General features: G+C 47.3%; 1 protein-coding gene across 4 annotated transcripts in view; it reads left to right on the forward strand.

The window, feature by feature from the left end:
• The window catches only part of LOC118839176 (alpha-enolase-like), a 35708-nt gene extending 28367 nt beyond the window's left edge, over positions 1-7341 (forward strand). For 2 of the 4 annotated variants that reach the window (XM_036746623.1, XM_036746626.1), the window contains 6 exons: positions 215-437; positions 1456-1653; positions 2272-2473; positions 3638-3746; positions 4131-4189; positions 7128-7341. In XM_036746623.1, the coding sequence (XP_036602518.1) occupies positions 215-437; positions 1456-1653; positions 2272-2473; positions 3638-3746; positions 4131-4189; positions 7128-7266 (930 nt within the window). In that variant the 3' untranslated portion in view covers positions 7267-7341. The remainder of the gene's footprint in view (positions 1-214; positions 438-1455; positions 1654-2271; positions 2474-3637; positions 3747-4130; positions 4190-7127) is intronic. The other 2 variants (XM_036746624.1, XM_036746625.1) reach the window with 2 other exon arrangements.
• Positions 7342-10188: the final 2847 nt, after the last annotated feature.

Below are 10188 nucleotides of genomic sequence, written 5' to 3' on the forward strand. Positions count from 1 at the left end.
GGGCTAGAGGAACCTACTTCAAAAGGAAATCAGCCCACGTGGCATTGATAGCAGTGAATACAAGGAACCATCTCTGTGGCTTGATGGGAGACTTAGACTGGGTGAGAGATTGTCATCTAGACAGTCTCTGTCTTAGTGGAGCTGGCCCAGAGAAGCAGAGCTCCCAGACAAGCCTCCATCACATACCATGGACACTGTCCCTCTTCCTCCCCAGGCCTTCAATGTGATCAATGGCGGCTCCCATGCTGGTAACAAGCTGGCCATGCAGGAGTTCATGATCCTCCCGATAGGAGCCAAGACTTTCAGGGAGGCCATGCGCATTGGCACTGAGGTCTACCACAACCTGAAGATTGTGATTAAGGAGAAGTTTGGGCAGAATGCCACCAGCGTTGGGGATGAAGGCGGCTTTGCTCCTAACATCCTGGAGAATAAAGAAGGTGAAAACATTGAGTGGAGCAAACCAGTTTCAGTTGATTTAGGCCCTCGGGGTCCCGGTGCATTTTTCCAAGAGGGTTTTTAGGTCAGAATCTTGCCTTTTTCCTGCTCCAGGGTTAGCCCTCTGCTGGGCGCTTTCTTTACTCCATTATTCCCATATGTCAGTTCAAACCATTTGGAAAGCTGTATTCTTTCTGCCCTTTTAAAAACCTGTACCTTACTGAGCCAGAATGTGGGGGCTGGGACTTGATGCTGCTACACAGTAGCCTTTCAATGACAAAAACAAAACAGGAAAGAATCCTAATATGTTTTACTTTGTTCTTCCTCAGATAGCTGGACATACCTGAACACCTACTAGGCTGATTGTTTCCCTAAAAGAGACTGACTGTGTGCTTTGAGCACTCAGAAAGGTCTGAAATCAGCAGTGTTCAGGAAAGGGGTCATGGTTTGGAATCATGAGTTATTGGCAACTTTTCTCCAGTAGTTAGTGGTACTTAACTGATTAAGCGCAACTAAATGAAGTTCCCTTGACAGTGGGAGACTTTCCACTAGAAGGCACCGATTTCTGTGGCGTCTGTTCGATGGCCGAGGTTAGAGGCCTTTCGGCTTCAGGCCTCCATCTCTGCAGTCTGTATATTTGTGCTGGTTCTGTTTAAACTTTGCTTCTCTGAAAGGCCTTGTCTCAGCTGCTTACTGTAACTGCAGCTTGGCCAACAGACCTGCCCCAGGGTCTAAATCGCGGCTGCTTATCAGTGGGAAGACCCCTTTTTAATGACCCGACCAAATGTCCCACTTCATGACCGAGTTCGAAGGGCTGTGCCACTCTCGGTTAGAAATAGCTTGTCATCCTCCAGGCTGGGGAGAGCAAAAGGAACTGGAGCTCTGCATCAGACAAATTATGGAAAGAACCTCTCTTCCTCTCCCTGCTTGATTCCTTTAGAGGAAAATTTCTAACCATTCCTCCAGCATAGCCTACTATTTCCTCACTCTTGTTGCTTCTGCTGCTATCATGTCTTCTAGCTCTTGAGCTGCTAAAAGAAGCGATTGCTAAGGCTGGCTACACCGAGCAAGTTGTCATTGGCATGGATGTGGCTGCCTCGGAGTTTTACAGGGATGGAAAGTACGACCTGGATTTCAAGTCTCCTGATGACCCCAGCAGACACATCACTTCAGAGGATCTGAGCAAGCTCTACAAGTCCTTTATCCAGGATTACCCAGGTGAAGCCCTTCCTCGCTTAGGAGACTCCAGCTCCCACTCGGTCATCGGCCCCTGGCACGGACCATGTGCGGGTGCTGATTCCACTCGTCACCTTCCCCCAAAGTTGTGGAGTGAGCCTTTGGGGCACTCTCATTAAAACCCTTTCAGTGCTTAGAGGCTGCTGGGTGGCACAGTGGGCATGGGGCTGGGCCTGGAGTCGGGAAGGCCTCAGCTACTCACTGGTTGTGTGACCCCATTTGCCCCAGTTTCCTGATCTGTAAAATGGGGATAATAGTGGCACCTGTCTAGCAGGGTGGTTTTGAGGATCATATGAGCTAATATGAGCTACTATGCGCCTGGCACATAGTAGGCACTGAGCATAGAAATACCTATTCCCTTCCCTTTTCCTATTCCTTCTTTCCCCCTCCTATTATACTTAAAGCAGCACAGATTGATTTGAAGGCTTCTTGTCCCACAATTCCAGATTGTCTCTTGTGCCCCGATAGAGGATGAAATCATCAAAGAAACTTGATGAAATTTAAATGAGAAGCTATTTCGGAGGGTCTTCTGTGTCAAACACGTTGGAATTCAGAAGTGTCGGTGTACCCCATTCATGTTTTGCCTTCTCCTTCCCTTAGTGGTATCTATTGAAGATCCCTTTGACCAGGACGATTGGGAAGCTTGGAAGGATTTCACTGCTTCCGTAGGCATCCAGGTGGTAGGGGATGATCTCACAGTGACCAATCCCAAGCGCGTCAAAAAGGCCATCAGGGAAAAAGCCTGCAACTGTCTCCTGCTCAAAGTGAACCAGATTGGCACGGTCACAGAATCGATCCAGGCGTAAGTCCTCTGGCAAGAGTGGGAGCTCTCCAAGGAGCGAGAGCCATACAAACACCCAGGAAGCTAAATGTGCCAAGCCTGGCATCGGCCCGTCCCTCCCCTGGCCATGGCCACTGGGAGCCGTATGAACACCCAGGAGGCTAAATGTGCCAAGCCTAGCGTTGGCCTGTCCCTGCCCTGGCTGCAGCCAGTCCTGCTGACATGAGATAAGGTTGTTCTTAGGCCTGTGCTTCAGAAGGCCAGGTTTAAGGAAACTTGACGGTGGACATTAAAGTGATAGAGAGCAAAACAGAGACCATGGGCACAAGTAATTAGGATTGTTAACTCCCTGCCTTTCTAAAGGCCATTAGTGATTTCTCTGTTACCCTAGCCAAGGTGTGAAAAATAGTCTGATGGACTTATGGTCAGGAATACTTTCTCTCGATGAACTGATCTTTAAACAACTGGGAACCAAAGTGTGTACTTCCCAGAGCTTATTCACCATCCATCTGTCCTTTTGACTCATTTCTTCTCTTACTTCTCCCTCCATCTGTCCTCTCCTCTCCATTCTCACTGCCACTCCCTTAGGGCTGGCCTTCATTACCGTCTCCCTGGACATTTTCAGTACCTTTTCGCTCTCTACCCCCTCCAGCCCAAAGGAAACTAGACAGAGATCCCATTGGATCCTTCTGCTGATCAGAATTCTTCACCAGCTTCCTCTACCTGTCACATGAAATCAAGATTCCTTGGCCTGCCATTTAGGCCCTCCACAGTCTGGGGCCACTTGCCTGCCCTTTCTTGTCTGAATTCTGCCTCTCACCAGGTCCTCTGTGTTTCAACCAAACTGTCTCACACACTTCCATTTCACATTTCTGCATTTCTTCCTCGTTCTTGACTCCCAGAGTGCCTTCCCAGGTGCCAAATGTCACAGAGTCCATGAAGCCTTGCTTGATTTCCCTACTACTTATGCCCACCCAGCAGTGACCTAGAACTTTGGGGCTCTCTCAACAAACTTTCCTTAGATCCTTTTCATTTCTGTTAGTGTCCTATCCCCCATTAGCCTGGGCCCTTGGTCTGACCTAACTTTGTGCCCTTCAGTGCCGAGCACAGTGGTTTTGTAGAAAGCAAGTGATTTGCTTAAGATGTCGCCACATGTGTTTTCCGTCTTTTTTGTGGGGCATCTAGGTGCAGAATGGCCCAGTCTAGTGGCTGGGGAGTAATGGTTTCCCATCGTTCTGGGGAGACCGAAGATCCCTTCATTGCAGACCTTGCAGTGGGCCTTTGCAGCGGGCAGGTGAGGAAATGTTTTGTGCTGAAGGTGCTCCTTGCACCCCAGCAGCCCCAGACTTCAGGGTGACCTGCTCATAAGACGTCCCGGACACCTTCCTGAAATGATGACAGTGTTCAACCAAAAAGAAACCTCACATAATCAGCATGTCTTGCCCTTACCTAGCCATGATCTACCAAAAGGCCAGGATTTCCCAGCGTCTTTCCAATGTGTCATTGGTGAAGGCCTCTTCTAGACCTGGGCTTATCTTTGGAGTCTTACAGTTATTCAGGCCCTGACTGACCTCCCTTCCCCACCCTCCCCACTCCTTCCTGCAATCACATCCCACCTGTAGAGCCTTCTCACTCTGTGCTCGACTACAAGGATTCCTCCTGACTTGCTTTCTTCCAGATTAAGACTGGTGCCCCTTGCCGATCCGAGCGTCTGGCCAAATATAATCAGCTTCTCAGGTGAGATGTGTGGGGAGCCTGTGAGGGAACATCCACAAAGCTCTTCTTACCTTGGTATTTAAGTGGTTAAGTCTGTGACCTTCCCCATGAAGGTACTACCTCCAGTGATGCAGCCCCCAGCTATAGCTGTCCTCCTCTAGCTTGGGCCCCAGGATGCCTCAGAGGGAACGTAGCACTGAGCACACAGGCTTTGTCTCTGGGAGGATCGTGGGGTCCTAACCAACAAAAGCCATCCAGCCCTGATAGCCTTTCCTTTTTAGAACAAAGGGATGTCTCAGACCCTTAAGTAAGGAAGCATGATGCAGGGAAAGCAAAACCTAATGTATACACAGATTTGGTTTGGAGTCCAGCTCTGCTGCGTAAGCAGCTGTGAGCAGTGGAGAATCCCCTTAATCTCAGTGCGCCTCGATGGTCTCCTCTGCCAAATGAGGGAATGTGGACTAACCACTCTCAAGTCCTGTCCTGCTCTAAAGTCTGTGATTTATTGGAATGCCTGTTTGTGCTGCTGCCTCGATCACCAGGCATGAGGTTGGGGGATGGGGGAAGGTGCCTTGTCCCAAAGGACAGGATGGGATTCTTTTTCTTTCCTGAATCCCCAGCTGTCAGAGCCCTCCACGGCCCATAGTATGGTGTAGCTAATGGTCTTTGTGTATGGGAGGCTAAACCGAGACAGGTGAAGGGGTTTGCCCAAAGTCACTTGGACACCCTGATGTGTGGGTGGTGCCAGGGGAGGCCACGGAAGCCCGGTGAATTCCCTTCAGTTTGGCTGATTTGTATTTTTTCATATTCCTGTTCAGGAAAATTCTGACCAAATCTTAAAGCTGATCTGCTAGAGATGGCCTTGACATGTGACTGAATTTCACGTCTTAACTTTCAGTGCTTAATTTTGTCCTGAGAGGAGCGTGTAGCTGGGCTGCACCACAGTGCAGAGTCAGGGGCCTCAGGACGACCTGAGTTCACACCCAGTCTTGGATTCTCACTTGCTATAGGACCCTGGGCAAGTCACTTAACCTCCATTTGCCTCGGTTTCCTCATCTGTAAAATGGGGGTAATAAAAGCACCCCCCCCCTCAGGGTCGTTGCAGGATCAGTATTACTGAAAGCACATAGCGCAGTGCCTGACACACAGTAGGTGCTTATTCCCTTGTTCCCCGAACTCCAGTTCTGAAAATCATCGTGTAAGCAGTAGCTCTCACACTGGTTCATCTTGTGATCTTCTCTCACAGCTTCCATGCCCCAGTCTGCCCCATACCTCCCTCCCATCTTCAAAACGTGACATCCTTTCCATGTTGTTGAAAGCGTTTCTGTCCGTGTGGCCCGGCCCTGGGATGGTTCCAAGGTTCTCCATGTGCATTATCTCCCAGGATCCTCACTTATAGCCCCATAGGCAGTTGTAAATATTGTTATCCACACTTGACAAAGAAGAAATGCAGGCTCAGAGGGAGAAGAAGCCACTTGGTCAGAATCCTTCAGTAGTGCTAAGTAGTAGGACTCCACCCTAGGAGCTTAGATTCCAGATCGAGCCCAGGGAGCACAAACAGCACTTTTCTTTGTTTCGTCTAGCTTGGAAATACTCATCTGCAAAGAGAATCGTGCCAGCCACCTACTAGTATTCAGAACTATGTTCAAGGCTTTGTTCTTGTTCTTCAGTCATTTTTTAGTTGTGTCCAACTCTTTGTGACCCTATTTGGGGTTTTCTTGGCAAGATACTGGAGTGGTTTGCCATTTCCTTCTCCAGCTTATTTTACAGATGAGGAAACTGAGGCAGAAAGGGTGAGGTGACTTGCCCAGGGTCACACAGCTAGTAAGTGTCTGAGGCTCGATTTGAACTCCAGTTTTCCTGACTCTAAGCCCAGTGCTCTGTCCACTGCACCACCCAGCTGCTATCTTCATATATTAAGTTCAGGAAGCAGCTAACAGTTCAGGGGAGTAATGGGAATTCAAGCTAGAAGGGGAGATTGGAGCCCAGTTATGGGAGACCTAAGTGCTTCAGGGTCATTAGTTTTACTTTCTCTTCTAGGCAGGAGGGAGTCACTTAAGGTTTGTGAGCAGGAGAGTGACATAGTCTATGTCTATTAGATTATTTGGGTAACTGTGTGATAGACCAGAAGAATGGCAACGGGCTGAGGAGCCAAAGGTTGGAGTGACTTAGAGAGATGAGAAATTGTGATCAGAACTGGGCTCATAGGGAAGTCTAAGATGCAGCAGTGCCTGTGAGTGGCTGGGCTGGAAAGGAAATGGGGTGACGTGAGCCAGTTGATCACCCAGAAGGGCAGGATATTTGGAGGGACATCAGTGTGAATACTGGAATTGTCAAGAATGAGAGCTGGGGTTGCAGGGAAGAGGACAGCAGACAGCCTACCACCCACCCCCACCATGAAGGAGTGACCATGGCTGACCATGCAGGCCCAGAGAGGACAGCACCTGTCCAGACTGTGACATCACTAGATGCTGGGAATTTGCAAGCTGAGGCTGTGGGGTGCAGGCAGAGAGGAGGCCCCTGGCCCTCTATCACGGGCTGTAGATTAGGAGGTGGCTGGGGGATGGGCAAACCAAGGCTGGTATGTTATAAGAAGATCGTTTACAAGAAGTTGTGCTAAAGGAAGTGGCTGAGAACTATGATTAGAGTGGAGAGAAACTGGCCAGATTTGGGCAGGCCCTTGGGGCCCGCCACAGCCTGAGAGGGATGCAACAGAGCGTTTGGCCCTTCTCGACCCATGTGGGTTAGAGGGGTAATTATAAGAACTGCTAACGTTTCCATTACACTTGAAGGTTTGTGAATCATCTGCTGTGACCCAACCCCCAGAGGAAGTAGTGGAGGTGGCATCATTTCCATTTTCCATCTCATGCACTGCCTGCTTGCTCCAGTCCCTAAGCAAGGAATTTTATGGCGTTAGAATTTGACACATGATGGGTTTTACTCTTTCTGTTCTCCGCAGAATTGAAGAACATCTGGGCAACCGGGCTAAATTCGCTGGTAGGGACTTCAGAAAACCCGGTACAATTTGCCAGACTGATAGATCTCCCGCAGTCACCACCCTAGCAGTTTTTATGTGCCATGTCAGAAGCCACCGGTAACCCACGGGAAAGACACGGCTGTACCTCTGGAGGGACGGGGTCCTACTGGGCTAATAAATCATCTTTCTACCCCTTTGTCATTGAACAAGTGTTTGGAGTGCTCACTTGGAGTGCTCACCTATGTAGAATTGCACTTCAACAGAGATGAGGGAGAGGCAGGGACTTTAGGGGTTGTGTTCGTGGGCTGGGAGTTAATTAATTGTATTAGGTGAGAGCCCAGCTTCAGAGCTGGGGAGGAGTGACCCAAAAGAATGGCTGGAACAGAAGGCTATGGTGTGGGGTGTAGCAAAAAAAAGTTACTACTACAACTAGGAAACTGTTTCAACGGTATTAAGCACCTACTATGTGTCAGACACTATGCACGGTATACAAAGACAGTTGAAGTAGCCCCTACTCTCAAAGGGCTTACATTCTATTGCAAATAAAAATGGGAGATAGTTGAGCTTCCTAAGACAGTCAATGATTTTGGACTTGGTCTAGAAGCCAAGTGAGACTAAGTCCTCAAACTAGATATCATCCAAGATGAAAACTGCCACCATCACCATCCAAGGGGTGAGAGAAAGTAGAAGTACTGCCTAGAATTGGGGAGCAGAAAGGGACTCCCATTCATGTTCTGGATGAGACTGGACCCCCAAAAAGGTCCATAGTATGTGCAGGGTCATGTGATTTAATAGCACCAGAGTACACCTTTATAAATACAACTAACGAAAACAGGAATGATGAGCTGTTGATAAACAACACGAAAATGTTCACTAATTCAAAAATTGAGGCTCATCTGACATCCGTATTTGAGTAGCATGGGTTGTGGGAAACATGCAAATCCCATTCTAAATCTGTAACCTCATGAATCCCTTCACTTAGGACCTCTGCCTCTTCATGGAATAAGCTGTCCTATTTTGCTGACATCCCAGATCCCCGCTGGAAGCCTTAGGAGTTATTACCTCACAATGTAAATGCAGAGAGAGGAAGCTCACCTGTCTGACTAACACTGTTCTTCTAAAGAACCATGTTCTGTAAATAATCTTTATGTTCAGCTATAGCTCTCTACCCAATCAGGTTGTTCAAAATTTTCCAGTGTTATGTTTTTGTCAGTGTCTAAGTACATTTTAAAATTCTCCGCTGAAGTCCTCTCATATTTCATTGTAGAAAGGTGATGACCCTGGGTTCATGAAGGCCGTGCCAATGAAGCCAAAATTCAGGCAGGTCCTGGCAGCCCATGAGACCCACATACAATCCTTTTCTGTTTCTACACTTCTAATGGCAGAAGGGAATTGGGTGCTAAGAACCACACAATTTTTAAACTGTGTTGGAGGAAATGAACCACATCCACATTGATAGTCTAGCTACAAATGAAAGAATTTTGGCGAGAAAATGCCTCGGCCAGTATCTTGCCAGTCAGAGAGAGTGCACCATATCAGAGTACAAATTCACCTGCATAACTTCAGAGGAGACTGATAAAAGACTGAAGGCTCTCTCCTTACAATAGAGACGAGAAATAGGCAATCAGAAAATCAGCCTGCAGAGTGTAGTGTGGAAACCCAACTGAGCTGCATCATTCTAAAATCTTGGTCTAATGGATATAAAGGGGGATGCCTCTGCTCAGTGTGTCCAATGATCAGTCTTCATCAGTGACAACACTGGTATCCCTGCTCTTGAACCTGACTGCCTCAATGCCCTGTGGACTGATGTGAGGACACTGAAAGAGATGAAGTCAGGAAGAGTGGTGGGACCAGACCGACCATCAGGGGAAACCATGCTGGATGTGATACCATTTCAAGGCAGACAGGAATGAATTTCTAAGATGCTTCTAAATCCCCAACCAATAGAGCTATTTTTTGTCTCTATAAAACTCTTAGAAGAATGTTATATTCATACATATATTCTCCTTGCTGAAAAGAAGGAAAGCACCAGGCATTCCTAGATGACTTTCTCAGATTACATCTTCAGTTACTTGATGATAGGATTTCAAGCCCCAGTGGTGTGCAAATTACTTGGGACAAGCAACCATTTTAACATGGTTTCACTTGACATTGGCAAGGGCCATGGGTTTTTGCTTTTGCCGACACCAACTTGACACAGCACATCTGACCTTGACCAAGTGAACCTGACTCAAGCTAGCCTCCCTACCTTTAGTTGGTTCTCTAGCAGCTGAGTGCTGCCTTTTGGGCTAGAAACACATTCCATCACTTTTTTTTGTCCTGCTTTTCCTCCAAGAAAAAGGACAAAAATGGTAGTTCTTAAATAGCACCTTTCAATGACTATTGCAGATGTTACCACAGCTAGTGGTGTAGGTGGGTCAAGTGTTCTCAAGGATCATCCAAGCCGACAATGAAAGAAGGTCAGTTGTAGCAAAGGGAAAAGGAAAGTGTGCTCAAAAATGGAAAACAGTGCTACGAACTGTCCGACTCTCTGGGAAACAGACTAATCCTCAAAGTAAGCAAAGCCCTTCAGAGCGACCTGGAGGCCCCAGGGATGGATGCTGAACCCTCTGTGATGCTTTATAAGCTTCCTAAAAGTTAGAAGAACATCAAGAAAGACCGTTTAAAAAAAAAAGCTAACTTCAGAAGAAAAAACTCTTGTCATGGATAAGACAACGTAGACTGGATTACTGAAGCCTGGGAAAAGGGCCACAAAACTACATAAATTCATTTCAAGGATAATCCAAAACCATTGTCAGAAGAAGTTAAGGTGAACCTATAGGAAATGGACACTTTAAAATATAAAGCATCCACCAGGGAAAAAAGATTAAAAAATTTTCGAGTAGGCCTGAGAGTCTTGTCCCCTTTGAGGAAATCATGAATTCTGATAAATATAGTGATATACTAAGATGCATTTAAATTGTTCTGGAATTAAGTCCCAATATGGAGATGGACCAGTGTAATGTAGCCTTGAACAATGCCACACATCACAAAAGACGTGATC

Source organism: Trichosurus vulpecula, chromosome 2 (assembly GCF_011100635.1).
Source record: "Trichosurus vulpecula isolate mTriVul1 chromosome 2, mTriVul1.pri, whole genome shotgun sequence".
Taxonomy (NCBI): Eukaryota; Metazoa; Chordata; class Mammalia; order Diprotodontia; family Phalangeridae; genus Trichosurus; species Trichosurus vulpecula.